At 39.0% G+C, this 23858-nt stretch overlaps 2 protein-coding genes across 2 annotated transcripts in view; one reads left to right on the top strand and one right to left on the bottom strand.

The window, feature by feature from the left end:
• Window positions 1–6057, top strand: part of LOC139217584 (protein EFR3 homolog B) — a 29304-nt gene extending 23247 nt beyond the window's left edge. Inside the window, exons 14-24 of the mRNA XM_070848933.1 lie at window positions 614–786; window positions 909–984; window positions 1321–1482; window positions 1599–1730; window positions 1823–1890; window positions 2030–2157; window positions 2521–2612; window positions 2699–2747; window positions 3103–3209; window positions 3300–3349; window positions 3430–6057. Of these exons, the coding sequence (XP_070705034.1) occupies window positions 614–786; window positions 909–984; window positions 1321–1482; window positions 1599–1730; window positions 1823–1890; window positions 2030–2157; window positions 2521–2612; window positions 2699–2747; window positions 3103–3209; window positions 3300–3349; window positions 3430–3535 (1143 nt within the window). The 3' untranslated portion in view covers window positions 3536–6057. The remainder of the gene's footprint in view (window positions 1–613; window positions 787–908; window positions 985–1320; window positions 1483–1598; window positions 1731–1822; window positions 1891–2029; window positions 2158–2520; window positions 2613–2698; window positions 2748–3102; window positions 3210–3299; window positions 3350–3429) is intronic.
• A 432-nt stretch (window positions 6058–6489) lies between these two features.
• On the bottom strand, window positions 6490–12471 carry LOC139217585 (pro-opiomelanocortin-like). The gene is made up of 3 exons (XM_070848934.1): window positions 12304–12471; window positions 9362–9488; window positions 6490–7501 (listed from the first exon to the last, which is right to left on the bottom strand). Exons 2-3 carry the CDS (start codon window positions 9479–9481, stop codon window positions 6935–6937), a joined length of 687 nt encoding a protein of 228 aa, XP_070705035.1. The 5' UTR covers window positions 9482–9488; window positions 12304–12471; the 3' UTR covers window positions 6490–6934.
• Between the last annotated feature and the right edge of the window lie 11387 nt (window positions 12472–23858).

Here is a 23858-nt window from a genome sequence, read left to right as displayed (position 1 = left end):
TGACGGGGTCCATCAGTGCCATCTGTGCTCCCAGTGCATTTCATCATTTTAAGAAAGGTGCTAGTGTAATGGCGCTACTACCTGTGTTCTACACAGTGTTATACCTGTAGAAAAGAAGTAAATGAAGTCTAATCAGTCACAGTGACATCTCACTTCAGTTAATAGCTGCAGTCTATCTCAGCATAAGCTCTGCATGCATCATAGAGCAGGACTACTTTTCCGGTGATGAAAGCACCCATACAGCCAGGAGGTAGACTGAATGCTCGCTTTAATCCAAACCAGAAGATTATCGAAGTTGCTCAACAATGTAATTTATTTACATTTGAAAATATCTCAAATCATGTCAACAAAGTCAAACCTCAGAATTGCTGCAACTTTCTAACATCTCATAGCTGCTCAGTCAGTGGCCTCTTTAGACTTCATCTGCAAACTAGGTGAGTAGAAATGTACATGTATTTACCAAGTGAACCCTCTGATTATGTCCTCAGAGGTTATTTGTTGCTTGATCGCCAACGAAGGCCAAAAGCACAGCCCCATTGTGATCAACATGAACTTCCTTCATGTTTTGGAACATCTGCAAGTCATAACTGGTTTGTGATCTTCCATCTCTCAGGTGACGGCAGGTTTCCAGACCACCAACATGCTGACAGCACTGCCCAGCTCTTTCCTTGAGCCGCTGCTGTCCTTCTCTCTAACAGAGGATCCAGAGGTTCGGCTGCTGGTGCTCCAAATCCTTCTCAGTCTCATCGACAGGCACGACAACACGCCCAAGTTCTCCAACATAAGGTGTGTGGGCGGGCATATCTGCATATATATGGCGGGGCCTAAGGTGTAGTGTGTCAGAGCTCGGCTCAGCTGTACTTCACTTGGCAGTTTGTGTCAATCACTGTGCCGCCTTTGTTTTTCAGCATCATCTCGGACATCTCTGTGCTCAAGCTCAAAGTTGACAAGTGCTCCAGACAGGACAACTTATTCATGAAAAAGGTACAACGTCTGTCTCCCCATTTATAGCTGAGTTGTGTATCACTGTGTATCACTCTCTCTTTTCCTATTTTGAAAAAATTCCCATCCTCATGCACATGATTAAACATAGAATGTAGCATTTTACTTTCTAATGAAAATGAACCAGGATTTATTATCATAAGTCAAATGTACTATCATCACAAATCAAAAATTCATTACACATCAAATACATTTCTAAATATATAAATGATTACACTTGTGATAGAACTGCAGAAAACTAGAGTACTTAAACTCTAGAGTACCCCTCCGTCTGTCTGTCTTTGTACTCATCATTCTTCTCGTGCGTCCTCCTTACAGCACGGCCAGCAGCTGTACCGACACATCTACTTGGGCTGTAAGGAGCAGAGCAGCAGTCGGCAGCACTACGAGACCCTATTCGCTCTGCTGGGCCTTCTCAGCGTGGAGCTGGCCAATGAAGAGGTGGTGGTGGACCTCATTCGTCTGGCAGTCGCCTTGCAGGTACTGATACGCGCTCTGTGTTGCATTAACTTGTTTTATTTGGTCGCGGTCGATCTCCTGAGGCTGTGTGTCACAGTGCCGAGGTCGTCGCTGATGCCTCTGTGTTTCCTGTGCAGGACCTGGCTCTAACCACAGACGAGGCTCTGCCTGTTTATAACCGCTGTGCTGTTCATGCCCTCGCCGCCGCCTACCTCAACCTCATCTGCCAGCTCACCACCGTCCCAGCCTTCTGCCAGCACATACACGAGGTCTGGAGCCAGGCTTCTTTGTGTATATATGTGCGTGTGTGTCTGAATACTAATAACTTCTTTTAATAAAGAGTTTTTCTTCTACCCCTCAGGTAATTGAGGTGAGACAGAAAGAAAGTCCCTACCTTTTGCCTGAGGATGTTTTCATTGATAATCCCAAGTATGTACCATCCACATTCATTTCTGCTTTCTCCCAAACCACAACAACTTTGAATGTGATATTTAAAGATGCTGCAATGGCAATAAATTCTTCCTATTTACTATACAAAGACAAACCACCACTCTCCCTTTCTTCCTAGGCTGCCTTCTTCACTGGAGAAGGTAGAAGGGGATGTTTTGTTCCTCCAGTCAAAGATCACTGAGGTCCTTGGAGGAAGTGGTTATAACACAGAGAGATTGGCTACGCCTTATATCCCCCAGTACACTGGTAAGGAGCCCAAACAATACGTCTCCTCTGTTATAATCTATCACTGAGTTTAAAAGTCTACTGTGGTAAAGTAGAGGAACTCTTAAAGTGAGTAATATGCTCCTCTCTTCAAGTAAATAATTGTAATGTTTATTGAACCTTTTCCAGTTCTGGGACTTGAGCCAGGATTATTGAATCCTTCTCTAACTTTGACAACCTTTTTTTTTGGGTGCCAGTTCACCTTTTAAATAAATTTTTCAGATCATAAAAGTCTCTCTGTATTTTTTTTTAGGCTCACTCCTTTTTTTACGTATTCAATAAATCCATCAGACTTTGCAATTAGACACGTTTGACATGAGAAGAATATCTGCACTCTCTTCCTAGATGAAGACCGTTTGTCCAAGAGGAAGAGTATCGGGGAGACCATCTCACTGCAGGTGGAGGTGGAGTCCCGCAACAGTCCAGAGAAAGAGGAGGTAAAGACAAAACACATTTACAACAGCAGCTTTTCATATTCCCTCATTACTGCATAGTAGCACCTTTGTCTTGTTCTGTTCTGCAGAGGACACCGGCAGAGGAGATCACATTTGAAACACTGAAAAATGCCATCGGTAAGTCCACTCACCCATCAGCTTAACAAGTATTTTGAAGTATTCATGAAACGACGCACTTATCATTACAGTATCGCCACACTTGATACGTGAAACTTTCTCCTGATTTGTATTGACAAGCCTCCAATGTTGAAACCAAAGAAAATAAGATCTTACCAATAAAATGTTAATGTTTTTGTCACATGAATGAGCTGCAATGAAATTAACAGTGAAAATGAGCAGCAACATTCAGGTGAATTATTTATTGTGACTTTTCTTACTGCTGTAAGAAGAGTCAAGCGCTCTTTTAAAACATAACTACACTGCAGCATGAAGCTTTATTGAAATTTAACCTGCTGTTTGTGTCTCCCTCTAGTGGACAGTGTGGGCATGGAGGAGCAGGAGAGGGAGCGGAGGAGACAAGTGGTGGAGAAGTTTCAGAAGGCCCCCTTTGAGGAGATAGCTGCCCACTGCGGTGCCAGGGTACAAAAAAAATGTGTTAAATATGTTGTTAGAATAACTTTTCTGATTTCAGTTGTTGTCTTACGTGATATGTCTTCGTGTCTTTTCTAGGCCACACTACTGCAGAGCAAACTAAATCAGATCTTTGAGATTACAATCAGGTAAGAGACGGTGCTTTGGAACATTATTTGTATAAATCGTTTTTGAAACATTGTGCTGACTATTTCTACTTCCCACTCAGACCCCCGCCCAGTCCATCTGGAACCATTTCTTCAGGTTACGGCCAAACACAGAGTCGATCTGTCCCCATCTACGAGATGAAGTTCCCTGACCTTTGTGTGTACTAGAACAGAAACTCCACAGCACAGTTACAGAACTGTTATTAACATGTGAGGACAGAAAGGGGATTCCTTTATGGGGGTGGGAACTCAACCTCACTGTAAAGGCATCTTAATTATGGACTAGAAAAATACAGGGGATGAGGAGAAAACTGCAGTTGTATGAACTAAAGAACAAGCCACTTCTTGATTAACTTAGCAGACAATTCTTTGGCCCTGTGATCACAGCCAAAACAAGCTAATCACCACATGCAGCAGTAAAAGAAACTTTCATTTCACTCACTCAGTTCTCCTGTAGAAACTCCACTGGTTGGATCTTTGAATTACAAATTGCCAAGAACTGTGAGGAAAAAAAGTGACTGACTGAAAGTTATTTCATCGGCATTAGCATGAATTGATAGTTGCATGCCCTGTAACTGGACATTTTTAATGGCACTGCAATTCTTTCGACCTGTTTGTCCCTTACAGGGTGCCATACAACCCTCGATTACAGGCGTAGGTTGACCATTCTTGCTTATTGCTTGTTTCTCATGCCATTTTCCATTTTCTCCGTTTTATTGTTTGTTGATTTTATGGCCAGGAACGAAATTAGATACATTTTAATTTACTTGACTTGTATTTTTGTGTTTGTTTGGTTTAAATGAAGATTGATATTTACAAATGCGCAGCCATTCCCAGCCATTTCCCATGTCAGTCTGCTCTAGAATGTCTGTCTTCAGTATTTAATGCTTTACCATTTCTTGTTTTGCCTTTTTAGTGTTAGCCAAAAGTGCTTTTTCTTTCAATTTGGGCATTTTATTTTCTACACCTACTTTTTTTAAAAATGTATTTAGTTTTTAGTGGGTTAAATGAAAGGTAACTGTCGATCTGTGTGCTGTCCTTCCAAAGTGAGTGTGCCTTACAGGTGACTCAACTTAAAACGTACACAAAAACTCACACAGCGCCACAGTCACATCCACACTGAACGTCAAAAGATCTGAAGTGTTTACGGTGATGTTTACCAGATCAAACTCTAGAAGATAATTAAGGATCCTTTATTTTTCTCCTTTCCATATAAATGTGTATATACAGAGAAATATATAAATCTTTAAGCTGATGTACAGAGTAGGGATGTTTTTGTGTGTGTATATATACTGTATATTAATTGCAATTTTAGACTGCCACTGCACTGATTGTGTCCGTAGACGAGGGAGAACGCTACTTAGTATTCAGATACTTTTGTTAAATTCTTGTTTTCAAATAAGTAACAAGCAACACGTGAAATCAAATACATATATTAACAAGGGTCTGAACAGCCCTCAGTAGGAATCTCGAGGCCAGTAGATCACACTAGTGAAGTCTGAAAATGTCCTGCTAAAGTATTAATGAGGCCATATGTCAGAACATTTGAAGACAGCAGCATTGAACGTTACTCTAGCCACAGATTTTAGCACCACAGCCATGACTTGTGTTGTTATCATTACACCCTGTTTTTTACACCATGCTACCACTGCCACCGCCGCCGCTGCTTCCGCTGCTGCTGCTGCTGCTGCTCCTGCTGCTGCTGCTGTAGCCTCCAAGCAGTGGATCTGTCTCATTCAGCAAGAGTTTAAAGTCTAAAAGCCATTGTGTGTGTGCATGTGTGCACATATATACACACACACACACACAGGTATAAAAAGAAAAAAAAACAAAGTATAATGGCAATAATTTGGCACTAGCCTGGCTAACAGCCCATCCGTCGGTAGCAGATCCTTCTGTGTGTTTTTTAGACTGTACCCTCTGTTGTTGTGGTGGTGCTGTGATGGTTCAGTTGTGTGATGTTGTAAGAGACCGCCCCTCCCGCTTCTGTGAATTAACTGCATCGGACGTGAAACGTGTTGCAGCCATCTTGTTTACTGTAAACAGTGTCTGCTTTGTCCACGATTGTCATGTGTTACAGCTGTTTTATTATTTTTACAGTGTAGTGTCCTCTGTATGTATATGTATAGCCACTCATGCCCGTGTGTCAGTCTGGATCATCGTCTGTTCACTTTCACCTTTTTTGTCAGTGCAGGCATGTGTGAGCGAGTGTATTTGTTCATGTGTGTGTATATGAACATTCATTCAGTTGTGTCAGTTATCGTCACTACCCAAGACCAAACATCTTCAAACGCAGTTTACAGTTTTTGTCCGGTGAGTCTTTCCACGACATTAATGGAGAGCAAACTATCTAAGAGCAACGTGCAGCTGTCTAAACCTTCCAGTGACACCTTGTAAAACTGTCTTTTCAGCATCTTGCAACTTCGCAGTGAAGACGTGTAAATCTACCAGTGTGCTTGTCATTGCATAGTGTAATGTAATATTAACTGGCCGGTAATCCAATCTTACTTTTGTCATTACGTGTCTGGTTAATAGATATGTTTACATCATAGTGCGGTAGGTCAAATCTATTCATTCTGTGAACTTTGCACTTTAAAAACTGGATTACCTAGTGACAAAGGCAGCTTTTACATGGAGAAAATGCCTTATAAGTGTCATACCTGACTTTGCATGCTAGTGATGTTGCTGTGTTGTACAATAAATTTGTCTGTAAGCATAAAGGTTCTCTCCTGTCTCTGATTTTATTTTGTCTTCGGCGACGGTCCTGATGAAGAATGTTTTGCAATGTGATATAGGAAGCTGTGCAGCAATTTTCTCGCAGCAGGCTAGCGTGTTGATCTGACAACTTGTTTGTGTTTTGTCTCATCTCCAACACGTTTTTATCACTTTAGTCTACCCCCTGAAAATAAGCCTTAGGTCTGTAGTTTCTCAGTCAGCTCTTGGCACACAGTCCACTTACTGGAAATGTTCCTTTTTAGAGCTTTCAGCTGTATCTCCTGGCCTTCATTGAGAGGGCTTGTATTATTAATAATAATCCTTATAGTTTATCATTAATCATATAGCCGTATAATTGTGGAGGTTATCAAATAAAGTCCGTCAGTTACCATTATTGTTTGCCACAAACAGAATCATCTTTAATATTATATTGATATACAAAAAGATAACCACTCTGTAGATGAAATGGATGGATTTTTAAGTACTTTCCTTTATACCCACGACTTGCCCTGTGGTACCATTTTTCTCCTTCCTTCCTATTGCAAAACATACAGATCAATAATGACATTTCCCACCAGAAAAAAAAATACTCTTAAGAAAACTTTCAAGTCTGACCTCGAAGGTCAAGGCAGTCGGTGGGTGCATCATAGTTTTTATTCAACATAAAACTGCCTTGTTTCTTATCTCAAGTTATATTTAGACAAACTTTTGGTACAGAAAAGACATTAAACAACATGCAAATAATTATGACGAGTTCCTGTAATTTCAAATGAAGACTTGGGGGTATAAACATGCAATGGCAATTAGGCTCTTTCAACTACCCGGCCCTCTCTCCTCCATCCTCCATTCATCCTATATCCTCCGTACATTGGTAACCATAATGTTCCTGAAGAGCTTGGCCAGCTGCCTCTGTGGTTTCTCCTCCCACATCTTCATAAAGCTGCCGTTGCGTTTAGAGGCTGGTGGGCTCCCCCATCTGAAGTGACTCATCCGATAGGTCCCATCTTTTCTCTCCTGCTGGCTCAACTGGATTTGGGACTTGGAGCTGACCCTCCCCCTCAGCAATTCTTGGTTTTGATGACTTTCTCCCTTCAGGTCCCCCTTTGCATCATCCTCGTTACTGGTCAGCTGCCTGCGAGCCTGAGGGAGGAAACTGCCCTCAGAAGAGCCCCCTCCCTCCAGAGATGAGGCAAAAACCTTGACAGGCCGACGTTTACGGCCAGAAGGTTTGCCCCAGCGGAAATGCTCCATTGAATAGGAGCGTCGCTGGTCGCTGTGGGTTTTCACATCTGATTCTGACATCTTGTCTTCCAGGGTGGCCAGGTTGAAGGGATCCTCATCATTATTAAGCCTCAGAGCCAATGCACTGACCTCTGGGAATTTAGTCTGCATCACAGACATGCAGAGGTGGATACAATCCTGTGAGGAAGGGATCACAGAGACACCAGCAAACATCTTAAAACAACTCGCATCTGTGAGTCATTTACAGCAAGAAGAGTTGATACACAAATGAACAACTGGCTGTATCATTTTTGATCTATTGTAGCAGATGCCTGCATTATGGAAACGACAAGGTTTCTGATCATAAATATGTGGATGACACTCACATTTATATATCTGAAACAAAATAATAGACTTTGGCACCAAGAATGAAAGATTGTTGGTGTTCATTCGAATTCTCTGGTGTTACAAACTAAAGCCCAAATCACAAACTTTGATGTTGGCGTGGATTCAGATCTAAATGTCCACATCAAGACAATAACAAGCTTTTTACATCGTTAGATGTGATTTCACATGAACAGGATAAAAACAAAGACTTTTCTTAAGTTTAAGGGTGAACACACCACTCCAGATCCAGACTCCTGCTTCTACAGCTGCAACCAACAATTACTTTAATTATTGGTTAATCTGCTTTACCAAAACATAACAGGTTTCCATTTTCAGATCCAACAGTCGACGTATAATGTTATTGTTTTTCTCATTCTGCACTATTATGGATAAATAATTATTTGAGCGATAGAAAGCAAACAATAAACTTTATTGGATGTTATTTAGATGTCAAATATGTGAAACATGGAGTGCATCAGAGAAGTTGTCTTGGGTCACTCCTGTACACAATTTTCACAAATGATCTTCTTATGATGTTAAAATATATATATATATATATATCTGATGCTGTATGCTGATGATTCCACATGTTTAGCAGAAGCAACAATTAGTGGTTCTACAAATCTAGATCAGGAGTTGGTTGATTGTAGATTAGATCAACAGTAATAGCTTTATTTTAAATGTCTATAAAACAACCAGTGATGTAATAGGAAAAAATAATTCTCCATGTTCAAAATCAAAGCTTGATCTTTGTATAAATAACATGTTAATAAAACTGGTGAAAGAAGTTACAACAGATATTAAATTGTCATGGGACAAACATTCAGAGAGTGATAACTAAAATGGGAAACAGTTTATAATTAAGAGATTTGTAAAATATCTGACATAACAAACTATAAAACAAGTAACTCAAGCTTTGGTTGTGTCTCACCTGGATCATTGCTTTCCAGTATATATAGTAAAACTGCAACTGGTCTACACAAGTGGCACGTGAAGGTTTTTTATTCTGGGTTCTGCTAAAATGCATGAACATCTCTCTTGGGCTGAAGTGAAGATTTCTGTATTTCTTTAGGAATATTGTAACAAAGACCATGCAGATACTCACATTTATTCAACAGGGCACGCTGCTGGAGGTTGTTGTACTTAAATTCAAAACCACATCTGTTCAATGTACAGTAATATACAGAATTCAACTGGGAGTAGAATAGAAATACATATGTTTTTTTTTTTTTTAAAGTGCAGTAATTATTGTTTGATGTCTAAGGGTTCTATAGCCATCTGATATTAATCTGTTAGATCATGATAGATTCAGTCAGAGCCTGTCTATTTTCTATCTAATGCCCTGTTTACCATTGATTTTAATTAAACTTAAAGCTGTTTTAAGATCTGCACAATAAACTTTGTTTGTCACAAAACAATCTCTTAAGGTCCATTTAGTGGCTGTTCTTCGATCATATCACATAATCGAATCTAAATGTACCTTGAGGACAGATTATTTTGTAAAGAGAGGAAGTATATGCTCTAAACTGTATGTTATCTTATTTTCTTGATTTTTTATATTGAATCTTTTACAGAAATAAAGTTGCCCAGCTTTGCCAAGTGATGACAGTAACAGAGAAGAAATAAAAAGAAGGCAACCATTTAGATGATAGTAAAGGATTCTTGACCCACCAGTATACTTTCCTTGTTGTTCAGGTCATTGCAGATGGAGTTGTCCCAGCACACCGACCCAAACCCGGGGACGCACACATTTGCCATCACCACCACTAACAGCCAACATAGACGCACCATCTCCTGCCTGATGTGGGGGACAGAAAGACAAGTGAGGCTATGAGCTTAAAAGAAAGTGAAGCCACAAGAGGGGAACTCTCTTCAAAACATAGAGAAGGCTTTAATAACACAACTGTACCTGCAGGCTCAAATACTCACTTAATCATGCCTAAATAGGAGGAAACCGCTACCTTCTTGAAGAAATACAGTAGGTGTATTTTGATCATTGCACTTGCATAACACTTTCTTCCCTTCTTTATATAACGTGACGTGTTTAAACACTATCTTGAGATGGTTGGTGGATTTGTAGCTGTGTGTGTCATCGTTGAATAATAACTGTGAGCTCATATATCATTACTCAACATTCCTCTGTCAACATCCCACATTTTTCTCTTAGATAGTTTTTTTAGTGGCAATTAATCTTAATTTAAGAGGGTTGATAAACATGCTATGAGAGTTCCAAGGAGAGGCTCGAATAAGGTTTGTTGTTTTTAAAACTAAGGGAGTGTTTGGAAATTATTAGTGTGGAGGAAGGGTTCAGAAAAGAGGAGGATTTTAAATTAAGAGAACTACTGTTATATAAAACATGAAAATAGTTACAAATATTTACAGCCATAAAATGCCTATTGTAATAAAGGTGCATTTGTCCGTATGCAGAGGACAACTTGTAGGTAATAGAACCATAATGTCAGTTTTGAGAAAGAGTAGACATGGAACTAAATAGTCTGTAGGGATTAAAGCAAACTTCTCTCTCTAAGGAGCATCCCAATTATTGAATGGCCAACATAATGAAGCTGCAGTGAATTAAAATTTATTATATGAAGTTAAAGTTATTATCTTTAAGATATTCATGAGATCAAACCCAATTCAAATTCTATCGATGGTCATCATTAGTTGCAGAGTCCACCATCCCTACGCTGGATTGAAGTTACCTTTATATGCACAAGACATTCCCAAAAAACAAGACCTGCAAGTAATCATCTTAATTTACCTCGATAGTATTAGCCTCAGTGTTTGCTCGCTTACAGTCGTATCAGAGTTGTATTACTCTAATGTGAACTCATTCATCATTTTTCTGCTGCTTTATGTTGGGGAAACAGGCAGATTACTGACTGATAACTATGAGCACATACACCAGTTGCTCTTCTGATTTAAGTCTGTCAAAGCAGCTGCTCGAGGAGTTTTCGCTGCAGTGTTAAAAGCTGTCACTACAGCAGTTGCCAAATCGACCAGGAATGAGCTCTTAGGGATTATAACTTTAACCTGTAATCAGCACTGTTCTACTAATGCATAAAGTGGAAACATTACACTGCTGAAGAATCCTAGTGCCTTGTTTGCTTATTGAATATCAGCAGTAAGGAAGTTTTATTATACTATTTGTTTTGTTTTCCATACATCTGGTAATTAATAATTCCTCATCTAATGAGCATGTTGGACCATGTAAAGAATGCCCCTTGGAAATGTCAAACATAAGTTTCTGCCCCCCTCACCACTGCAATCCTTTCCATACATCCCCGAGGCTCTGTTGATTATACATTTTCCAAGGGGCTCAGGATTTATGGTACTGACCTTACAGAAATATAAGGAATGCAATAGTCTGTTTATAGATGTTCGACGGCACAAAGCAGTGATGGTGGTAGTTATTTAGCTATTGATTACTTCAGTAAATAGTAAATAGGCTTTTTTAGAATTTTACAAAAGTCAGTCGAGCTGAGAAAAACATCTGCAGCAAAAACAGAAAGGTCAGTGAGGTTAAATGACTTAAAGGTACGTTGTGAGATAAGTGGCCACTTAGTATTGAGCTGGGTCAAGGACAGCAGTCAGTGCACATTCATGAACACATGCGAGGAAACATATAGGTATTGTAGGAGGCGGCATTCATATAGGTCCCATAGATTTCAGAAAGAATGTTTGAATTCTTAAATGACAAGAAAGACGTACAAACTAATCATTTCAATAGATTACAGCACTGAATGACGCATCTCCAACGCCTCCCCTCATCTCTTTGTTGCTGTTTATCATCACCTCCTCTCCTCCTATTCCCCTTTTGCCTATGTCAAACATTATTTTAGAAGTAAAATCTTTTGGGGGTTAATTTTGTAGAAACTAGATAACAGAGAAAAATTCAACTAAACTTTAATATCTGGTGCTGAACGATAAATCTTCACCCGTGCATAGTTAAATATGACATCCTGCTGGGCACCTGGGTCTGAATTTCACAGATTTTTAAAGCTCCATCCGCTAAACCCGTCTCACATTTTTTATCTTGGTGCATTAAATGGGTATCAGCGGATGAGTTCGTTTTCTTTCCTTTGTTGGGAAATTGCACCTTGTTGTTTCTCCCTCCCCTCTCTATTGTTCTTTGGAGTGACTCCTTGGTGGGCCATCGTCTTTGTAACTCTGGCAGAGACTCATCTGCACTCTTCCTACAGTATGACTCACTCAGCCGAGCTCTGCTCTCCACAGACATACTCTGATAAAAAAAAGAGGCAATCAAAATAGATTGAAACCTTAATGATATTTGAAGTTATTTGAAGGGTCTGTGAGTTACATTAGTGTGTGTAGAGGTTTATAATGGAAAGCAATTCAAATGTCACAACTATGGCAACTATGCAGATTCTTCAAAAAGCTGATGTGTAACTATGAAATATAAAAGTCCATGAATGATAACTCACAGAGCAAATTGCAGCTGTACATGTAAGAAAATATCTGAGAATTCTTAATCAATCAGTCAGTCAGTGCAGTTAATCCGTGCAACAGTGCTTAATCATTCAGAAAAACAACACGCTGCGAATATTCACACTCTAATCAAAAACAGCAAGAAGTTCAGAACAATTCATTACCTTTTCAAAGTGCTTTCTTTTGCTCTCTTCTTGTTTATCTCCCTCCGTTTGTCCACAGATCTTCCCGAGTGGTGACTCTAAACTGTGATCCCTCTCCTCCTCTCCTGCTTTCTCTCCGCTCTGTGATGAAATGCTCTGTAGGAGAAGGTCTGCTGCTGCTTCCTCAGAGGAGGAAAGCTCTTTTTATAGATGCGTGAAGTAGGAGCTCAGAGTTTCAAGGCCTCGGGGTGTGATAGAGGTAAGGGGTCTCCTGCTCCTCTCTAGGTGGGGAGGAGTGTGTATTTGTGTGGTTGTGTGTATGGCAGCTATAAAGGCCACCCACACACTTTTCAATCAATGGTGCAGCTCACGTCACCGGACAACAGGTGAAGCTTTAGTGAACTAGTTGTTAACTGTTGCTCTGCTCTTCCTCTGGTTGGGTTACAGTCTTGAAAGCCTTCAAATATCCTAAATCAGTGATTATTGGGATGTGCCTGTGCTCTCATGTGCATGCTTACATTATCATACACTGATAAGAAAATCAACTGCAGTTCATTAGTGGGCTCCTGTCAATCCCGGCTCTAAATGCCTCAAAGGTCAGTCCTAATCACTGATGTCTTAACCGCAGAGAGCAGCATCCTTTCAAAAAAAGGATGGAGAGCCGGAGCGAAGCGTGCAAATCAATTGGACTGATTGGATCGTTTTTCTGCGGTTTGGGTTTACAAGGTGTGCATGTATCCCTGTGTGGAAACTTCATTAGGAAGACCTGACTCACTGGCTAGACGTCATGACTACACCTTGAATGGAGAGGATGCACACACACACACACACACACACACAACACTTTATAAAAGGAAAGGCTGTGCTGCTGAAAAGAAAATTGCTTTCCTTTCAGCTGTTCAATGCCAGTAACATAAACATTTAGCTTTGTGTTTGCTACAGTTGTACGGAGCTTTTCAAGCAATGATATACAATGATGAACCACACAGAATTAGAGTTTGATTGAAGGAGAGGTGGCTGCTGTAAGTGACACTGATTAATCCCTTTTCTTTCATAATACACAGCCTATTTTGTTCCTTTATACCTATTTTTTAAGATAAGAAGAAGCATGTTTGCTTCTTCCAAACTGGAGCAAAGCAGATTAAAATCTATCAGTGACTACTGAAGTAAGTGTGTTTGTTTTATGATTGCTGTTAACTCAAACATGTTACATTAATATCTTATCCTAATTAAACTGAATAAAGTTTTATACCTTCTGCCATAGCAGGTTAAGGTAAGGTTATCTCCTCGGAGAACTGTTACTCCCTGGTTCACTCTTTTGCATGTTTCACAAACAGCCGTAAATAAAATCTCCCGTGACCTATCACACAGTTTTGAACGGACTTCCTCCTCCACCCCTCCTATTTAAAAAAAAGCCCCTACTTACACAACACACAGATTTACACTTCAGAGAAGTCCCTCACTGTGCCACTCCTCCGTTGTGTTCATTTCACTCTTTTGCCTTTGTGGTGTCTTATTGTTACACATTTTATACCATAATAAGATTAAATGATAATAATAAGATTAATGGTGTTTTATTTTGTTTTCATGAATAAAATGAAATGTGCAGGTAGATTTAAACTTCATATTCACATTTTTGCCACTAAATATTAGTTAATTAGCTTCTTACAGTGGTTTTATCCAGTATTCATCTAAACAACTTTAAATTAAAATGGCACAAAAGGGGCTGCTGTGCCTGCACACTAAGAAGAATGTATCAAAATGCAAATAAGAAATGCTTGATGATAAATCAAATCATGGAGATAAAGATGATACAGTTGCTGAAGGGCTATGATAAGGGCTATGAAACAGATGCAAAACCATTTTTATGCATTTGATGCTTCACACAATCCTGCACGACGGACTAAAGGCTGTTTGATTTGCAGCTTTGTTGATCATAAACTCACAAGAAGATTTAATTGGTAAAATATGATGGTAATTGTTTAAAGGTGGTTAAAACAATAATGTGAAATAAGTTTTAAGAACTGAATGTAGACAGCCTGAAGTGGGAGTAATTCTCTCTTCTCTCTAAGAAACATGGGCCAAAGCCTCAATAGATTTAACCTACTTACCCAACGCACAGCCACCTTCTGCAAGTGGTGTTTGTTCTGTTGAACGCCTGGTTGTGAATTTGAATCATTGCTGGACAAGAATGCTAAAGTAAAAGGATCATGCTTGCTAATCCCCCCCTTTGAAGGATAATTAAAGGTTAAAAACAAATGGAGATGATGCATTCCAACAGCACTTAGGAGTGTAATTCATCTCCCTGGTGAAGTTGTTTACTTCCACTGCTTAATAATAATGCAACCCCCAGACAAGCCTGTGCAGGGTGTGAATCACTGCCTAATAAAGACTCTGCCATTTAACCAACTGCCATGTATACACGTATCATCATCTCATCAATCTGCAGAGGTTTTAGAGACTGTAAAGACAGAAGACTGATACTTTCAGATCTCACGTTTGCAGATGCAGACGGAGAAGACAAATGGCTTGTTTGCTGCACTCAACAGTAAATCTCAATAACTGACTGAAGGAGCTCTGAGATGAGATGAGCTTTTCATGCTGCCTCAATAAAATGGGCCAAAATTCCAGCACTATCAATGCAGTCAGTGCAGACAAATTACCCCTGTGACTGGTATATTATCATACAATATATCATTATGTTATGTGTAAGCAGCATTTCACTCCATTTTCAATTTCATTACGGATTCATTATTTTCTCTTTACGCAATAAATTGGCTGTTTTTTTTTAAAACTTCAGTAAATACAACTAAAGAACTAAAAATTTCAGCTCTAATTGAACACACTGTTGGGTAGTTTAAACTATAATGGAGTAGAAATGTAAAGTGGCAGGAAAACATCACATTGGACAATAATTGAGTAACTTTATTTACTTACAACTGAATGGATTTAAGACAAGAACAACAACAACAACAGTGATGCTACAAGAACAGAAGAGCGACTTCAGAATGAGGATAACACAAGTCAGATAAAGTAATGCCTCTTTGTGTGCTAACCATCTTGTGATTTCATTGCTTCAGTTTATTTTTCCATTCTCAGCTTTAACCCGTCATTAAAATGTACATTACAAACAACAGGCACATACTCTAAATGTAGAACCGCCTGGATTTAAGAATCGTTTGTTTGGCTTACTGAGACCATGTCCACGCTAATGTGGATTTATCTCTGGAGAATTCACAAAAATGTCAGAAATGTTGTTTCAGATGAGGCTCCACACACACACACACACACACACACACACACACACACACACACACACACTAGTATCTCCAGGTTCCTTAAAACCTCACTCAAAAACAACATTAGGTTTTATTAGATTAAAGTTCACTTATTCTCACCTGTTTCTAACACTATTACAGCAAAACCAAAACATTCAACTAAAGAGCAATTTTACAAATATCTCATGTTTCACCAGTAGGAACAATCACATAAATCAGATATTAGAGGGAGACCCTTGACTTTAATACTGCTTTAATACTACTAATTTTGTTGAGGTCGACTGGTCATCCTCGCCCTTTGCAAGCAATATTTGACAAAACAGTGAAAACTCAAGCTCCCCCTTGCTTAAACTGGAGCTTTTGAACTTTTGAACCATGGAGTCTAAAATGAATGGATTGTCACTTTTTAGGTGAGCTTGGATGCGAAATGCTAGAAGAGCTCATAGTGAAGGAAAGATTGATCATCTACAGTTCCACAAGGCTTTTGAGCAGAAAACATCGGCTAAAGAGGACCGAGTTCAGGCTCCACAACAATGTTGATCTTGAGTTGAGCTGGTTTTGGCAACTGTTCAATTGTGTCTCAATATAACCCATTACACAACCTTACAGTTACGATTAACAGTAATTTGTTGTCTGCTGCATCTAACTTGTCCCAACAGGATCCTTTCCAATTAGGTAGTCATGCTTCCTGGTCTCTTTGCTCATCTGCTCTCCAGGATATCAATTAAATTCTGCCCCATGAGGTTCTCTGTGATTATGAATCCCATGGGATTATTTAGTAATCCCCATCTCCCTTGCTTGTCTAGTAGTTTTGCTTGATTTCCTCCATCACTTCTTTAAATGTGTTTTAAGGACAGATAAGGACACTCCCAGGCCCGATCCCAGTGTCCTCCTCGACGAGCAGTCCCAAAATGTTCTTCAGAAAGATGCTTCTTGCTGAAACTGCCGAGGGGCCGGAGGGCTCTCTTATCTATATTTTACTTTCTTTTGTACTCTGTCTGCTAATCTGCAATTCTATCGACTTTGCTTGACGGAGTTGCTCTATTTTTGTGGGCAGGGAAGAGAGAAACCATGGAAATTGAGTGCTTATGACCTACTTTCAATGAATAATTTATAATATAATAATACTTATCTTTCAGACATTGGATTTGTTGATTGGAAAAATATTGACTATTACCAGATTTTCCCTTTAAACAATGATGATAATGTATAGGGTTTAGAGACACTGGTAACATAGGCCACTCTTTGGTTCTTTAAGTGTTGTGTTTTCCTGTATAATCAGCTCTGTGAATACCAATAGTGGATTATCAACAACTTCCAAGGAGGAAACTTCTTCATGGCTACAGAGTTCACACGCTGTGACGTATCCTGATTTATCTGCCAAAGACTGTGGGAGTATTTCAGACTTTCTAAGCATGATGCTCATGCAAAAACACACAAAACTAAACAATCAACGCCTCAGGAGTCCCAAACTGCATGTGATCACTGCTGCTGACATGAAGGAGCTGCGAGATGACCATCACTGTATCACTACTGCTCTCTTGTATGTAGGAAAAGAAGAAAAATGGTTAAATAAAAGCCATGTCTACCTCGGTATGGATACATTTGAAAAATCCCACTTATGTGTCAGATGGTTCCCATTTTGTCCCTTTTTGGAGTCATTTGTTGTTTGTGATTTATATAATACATGAATCATAAAAATACCATGCCATATTTTTACTGTTTAGTCATTAGCTGGCCAGGCGTCTTCTATTTGTTATGTCCTCTGTTTCCTGTACATCTCAGCTAAGTCACAGAGAGAGGGAGAGTCCAATTATTTCCCTTCAAAGCCGCAGAGTTAAGTTAACACGCTGACTATTTAGGCTGTCAGTCCTCTAATAGGCCACTAAAGCTTTAAATGGGTAGACATACTATACCTGTAACCTTTTAAAAACCAATTACCTTATGTGAAGCATTTGCAGCTTTTCTCATTACCCAGAGCAATCCATCTCGAGCTCAGAGAAGAGCTGTTCTGGCTTTAAGCCAAACATCAGGATGCCTCGGGCAAACTGATAGACCCTGTTTCATCACATACACATCCTCTGTTCTGCTGCTGTCATGGGCGAGCTAATCTGTTCAGGGGCCCAAATGCAGAAAATGTGTTTTTGGGCTCCTGTTAAAGTTTAAAAATCAAATTTTGACATGGGATCCCCCTTTAAAGGGATACTGGGGATGTATGAGGTAGGCTACTTACTACTTGCTATGGATAAATATCTCATACAACCTCATACAATAATCTAAACTATCCCTTTAAGAAAGATTGGGTACAGTAATAACACATCTTGGTTGTACGGTGCAAATTCTAAACAATTGTACAATTAATCAAATTATGTTCATACAGAGTGACCCAGAGTCTTTATACAGTTGGTTATCCATGTTTTGCTGCAGCTAAAGGACTGATTGTTAGGCTTCAGAAGAGCTTGAATAATACACTGGATTATTCATCCAATAATGAGCAAGAGAAGCATGAACAAAGACTTTGTTGGTATCCAACAATGTGTCAATAAGAGCTGCTGCTTTAGATTTTCATTCAAACAAAACCCTTAAACAGTTGGTGTCAGAGAAGAGATGCCAATCAATGAAATAACGTGCTGAAGTACTTTAATGTTCGGTTGAAAACCATCACATAGGTGTATTGACGTATCGAATAGAGTGCTCTTGGAGGTCAAAAATGGGAAAGGAAAATTTAAGTCTATAAACCATCAGTCACAGTCATGCATGAATTGACTGGAACAACAAGCTGACAAAAAATAAACTAGATGGCACTCACCAAAGTTCAGACTCTCCTTTCAATAAACAAATTAAGAGAAAAGGATGCACAATCTAGCTACTATTTAAGTCAGATGCCAAAGGTTTAATGTTGCAGATGTTGCAGTGATAAATACTCAAGGATAAAGGCAGTAACACCTCTGTCACTCCTTTAAGACCAGAACATTATCACACAATGTTCCACATCTAGCTTCAGCATTTGAAAAAGATAAATGCGGTGAGTGTAATGAACTTATCCGTTGTGTCAGTTGAGAATGGGAACCGTGCCAGTCTGTCAGGATGATATAATATGTCATTTTTAGTGCGTTTTTCCCTGTTTAACTGTCTTTTTTTTTTTTTTATCATACTTTAATTTACAGGCTTTTAGATTTAGGTTCTTAAAATGAAACAGCTGATGCTGACATTTTAAGATACAGTGATTTTTTTTCAGAAAAATTGTGAGTAGTTTGGATGTCAGGTTTATTTATACTGCTCTTTATTATATTTCATGTTGAAAACACACACAAAAAAAGCCTGCTGTACTGTTCATACAAGATTTCAATCAATTTTAACTCTACTGTCATCTTGAGACTGACATTACCACTATTAATGACTCTGATCAAAACGGCTTTAGACCAGGGAGAAAGTATTACTTTATTATGTGACACATATTTAACATTTCATACACAGACCACTCAATCTTACAGCGCAAAGTTATTATTTGTCTAGGTGTTGAAAATTCTTTTAAAGAGGTTGAGTGGGACTACTTACTGGTCTCACTAACGATATAATCTCCAATTACCATCCTCTTCAAAGCGGAGAGGAAGGTAATTGGCAGCTCCTTGCCAGTCTTTTTATTTGATCTGGCAATTGAGCCTCTTGCAATAGCTTTACGTTCCAATGAAAGAATTCTCTGATGAGGAGAGAAATAATCCACAATGTGACACTTTATGCAGATGATTCATTTCTTTATATCTCAAGTTTGGAAAATGTTCAGGTTCTAAATTACATTTCATGAAAAGCCTGCTATTCCCTATTAACAAATTAGTAGAAATATGACCTATGTCCATTCAAAGCAGAGCTCAAGTGCTTTACATATTTTACGTATTATACATTTATAGCACTCCTTAAACATACTTTTACCCCTCTTATATAGACCGCAAAATAGACTTGTTAGATGGAGCTCAAATCTTCCAATATCTTAGCAGGGAACTCTGTTAAAATGATTGTGCTATCAAAGACTTTGTAATTGTTCCACATGATTTCCATTTTTCTATCAAAAGCATTTCTTAAACAACTGTACAAAAGTATCTCTGTGTTCACTTGGAATAAATCCAGCCCACATATGCAAAAGGTCTGGAGAGGTCGAAATAAGAGGGTGAACGAGGTCTACCCAACTTAATGCACTATAGCAGCAAGCATATGTGCACTTTCTTACTGGATTACCACATCAACAGACTTGGCCACTCACAAAAAAGTACAGACCCGTCTTCTGAATTCCCCATCACACTTCTTCCTCATGACATTACTTCTTAATCCAAGTACTAACATTATAAATCCCAATGTTAAAGGATTGGAACCAATTCAGAAGAAACTTCAATCTTAAACAAACAAGCACCTTTTCCTTTGCTTAATAACCATTTTTCACCATCACAAGTTTTGCTAAAAAGCCTTTCCCACCTGTCCCTCACATAACTGTCAAGTAGATTAAATACATTATATTTTAGACCTTAGCCTGTATGAGAAAGGTCTAATATTTATGATATATACTGCAATTCGACACATGAAGCACCATACTTGGGCTGACAACAAAGCAGCCTGGGACGAGGACACTGGGGAAGCAAAGTCAGAGCAAATATGGCAGTACAGTATAGCACTCATCATACCTCACAGTAAACCCCAGATGTCCCAGGTGCCACCAAAGCTCAGCCACATTGTGCATGTCAGACATGAATTAGGGCTGGGAATGGGAAGGGGGGCTTTGAATTGATGTTACTCGTAACTCTGTACCTATTCCTATGATTATAAACATCTGCATAAAGCCTGTAAAAGTTGTTAATCCAAAGAAAGTGAAAGAAAAGAAAACACAAAACTGGAAAATGTAATTTATCCAGCTTTGAGTTTTACCAGCTTTGGACCAGTGGTGCAGAACAGGGTAAGATTGCCAGGAAAACGTTAAATTGGAACCGGATGAACAAAATCAGAGACTCCCCACAGTGTGCAATAACTGACATTCCAAAATAAAAGAATACGCTATAACTCTGGCAATAACAATGAGCTCTGCATGAAAAGAAATAAAACTGTGAAAAAAAGAATGAATTTAATTTGATGTTATTTGCAGGGCTTTTATTCATTCTTTTTGAGTCCATTTGTCTTAAGTCACTAAAATCTTTTCCTCTCCACTTCACCTCTACTGCACTGTTTGAGAAGTCCTCTAATTACAAGATAATGTTTGTTGGGTGATTCAACGATTTGATTTATGAAACAGTTTCCACATCTATGACTTGGGCTAAAGATATATCAGTGTACTGTCTTGTTGTCCTTTTATTGAGGATAAAACTTTATTATTGGTAAAGACAAATACATCAGCAAATAGAAAATCTGACCAGAAATTCAGGAGATATTTGCCATTTCTTTCATTGTATTATTGCATTTTAGGCGTAATTTCCTTTAAAGAGAGACGTGCACTCTCTTTGCAAAGTGTATGTGACACTGAAGAGGTGTTCTGAATTCTAGTTATTGTGATGAAATGCTTGCAAGAACACACACCGTCAAGACTGTTGTGAAGAGCCATAAGTTCTTAATGCAAGAGGCTCTCTCAGTGGTGAACAGTGGTGAAGCACTGCTGTGTGGTGGATGGAGAGGACTGCACGGGGTGGAGGAGGCTGTCAGAGTGCACTACAGACCAGGGATTATCTGTAGGGAGTGCACGCATCATCAGCCATACACACTAAACACAAATGCTAGCAGAGAACCTCCATATAGGGGCTCAACAGGGTCTTGAATGGCAGTGGTGCTATATAACACCTCGGCCTCCACTGCTGAAGGACTCTCATTTTTTGTGTGGTGACACGTGCTGTTGGGAGTAAATCGACTGATAAAGAGGCACAAACTGTGTGAAGCTTTAACTATCAATCATTATTTTACAGTTTTTGCAGCCCGCAGTGGTTTCACTCAGATGAGGGTTTTTGCCAAATCAATGCAATGTGTAACAAGACATTTAGTTTTTGTAACTTTGTAAACACATTAATTTCATTATAAAGTGGCTACTTTTTTAACAATGTTTGTGTGATCTAGTGACATGGTGGTTTTCTCATGTTGATTGCTGCTGCTGTAAGTTGCCACAAGAGGCTGCCCTTTGGTCACAAATAAGGGAGGACTGTTTCTATTCTGCTGAGAGTTCAGTTGGTCCTGTTCTTCACTTGATACTTGATCCTTTACAATAATCATCATGCAAATCCACAATTAATTAGAAACAGTGAATACCTACATAAACATACAGAAAGTATGTAGGCATATAGCAATAATCTGGTGAATTACAGTTATAGATAGCCTTTATCTCTTCCTCTATTTGAACCCACCACTCATCCCAAACAGAAGATCACCGTACTACTTTTTTCATGAAGTTATACAACTCTGGGTGGTAATTCTTTACTTCCTGTATTTCTTTACTCTCCTGTGGTGTCATTAAATGCTCCAGTGATATCATTGTAGGATACAGTGATTAATCATCTCCTGTAGTATTTATAGAGTTTGCTTTGAAAAGGTATAATGAGATCACTGTGGACCCAACTCACAAGGGCTCGTAACAGCATGACAGCAAGTGGGTGACAATATACTGCACCAGCAGTGGCTGCATATTAAATGATATTAAAAGGTGGTTTAAGGTAACAGAATTGAACTTAAGATTAGAAACTTAAAGGAAAGAATGATCACAAGTATATATAATACACACAGTGTGACTTTGGTATAGTTTCTGGGGATGTGATGGTGTTACAAGATGGACGTTTTACTTAACAGATTGGTCAAGATCATTGTTGGAATATTTAAGCTTGTCTGCGACAAAAAAAAAAAAAAAATCACCAGAATAATTTTCCTTGCAATGTGTGGAAGGCTTTAAAAAGTCATTATGTTAGGAGATAACATGTGTAACATGCATATTTAAAAGATACATTTCTTTGTTGCAAGCAGTAGGAACAATCATCTTGCTGGCACCAAGTAAAATTGGCCATATAAAGGCCTCTTTATCAACATTTTTAAAAACCAAGATTTCCCCTTCTCCTGGAACAGATGACCTGTGAGGAAAATTATAGGGAATAGGGAAAATTGTGTCTTCATTTTTCCAGCAGGACAGAGCTTTTCTAATTATTGAATGTACCCTGGTTGATATCTTAAATTAGCATTGATTTACTGATCACCCAATGACCTCATATTTGTTTGCTTTTTGAAAAAAATGTTAAAATCAGATATGAACTTGTCTTTATATTAGCATCTGCTGTAGCTGAACTAGGGAGATATAGACTTGTGACACAGTATTTAAAACCCTGTTTACCCTTTTCCTACCACAGACAGCCCTTCTTATGTGCTTCAGAATCTGTCAACATATAAGTCTGTGACATTTATATGTTAGGCACTTATAATAATTAATGATAAAGTGTGCTTCATGGGACAAACTGACAGAAAAGCTCATATATCAAAATATATTATTTATTGTGTGAAACAATGCCCAAATTTGTCTAGACATAGCATAAAGCCTACATGTTGTAAAAATGTAGGTTATGCAAATAAATTGCCCCACCGAGGCTGTAACTCATCCACGGCCAAAAGGCAAATAAAGGGGGGGCGTGTATTTGTGGGGGGGCCTCCTTTGTTCTCCGTTTAGTCACCTCCGTGGCCCCTGGAAAACCATTAAACGAGGAGGACTTTTCTCCCGGCATTCCTCGGATTCCTCCGCTCTGATGTCAGAGCGCTAAGGGGCGGGGCTACGGAGGCATCTGGACCCTCTGCGGCTTTCATGGTCCCCGGCATGGCTGGGAACACTCAACTCCACTGGATGTGGGAGCCTTCGCACTTTAAAATTACTTCAGTTGGGAAGGAAAAACTTTTCAACTGATGTAATGTCATGACTAATTTAAGTAATTTATGAGCTGTTAATAGGTGTGTACACACGTGTATTCGTTATTCCAAACTTTTGTTGGGGTGTGTTTCATTAAAAAGAAAGTGTCTACTTGGATCCCTTCTCACTAGCTGTATAGCCCGTGTGTTTTATATCAGTTTGTAGAGAATAAGTCAAATAAGTCATAAGGAAAAACTTAATATACTAGACAAGTCAAAAAAAAAGTACTGCACGTAATTGGATACAAAAGAAATATATTTTTTCCTGCTTCACTGTCCTTTTAATCATCTTGTGACCCCACAGATTTGTCTCAGTGAACCACCGCTTGTTGGGACGTTCAGCGTAAAGTTCGTGATTCCGCCGTTTAGTGCAGTCTTTGAACGCAGCATGTGCTC

This window comes from Pempheris klunzingeri, chromosome 18 (genome assembly GCF_042242105.1).
Source record: "Pempheris klunzingeri isolate RE-2024b chromosome 18, fPemKlu1.hap1, whole genome shotgun sequence".
In the NCBI taxonomy this organism is placed as follows: domain Eukaryota; kingdom Metazoa; phylum Chordata; class Actinopteri; order Acropomatiformes; family Pempheridae; genus Pempheris; species Pempheris klunzingeri.
This window is presented reverse-complemented; position numbering and strand designations above follow the sequence as displayed.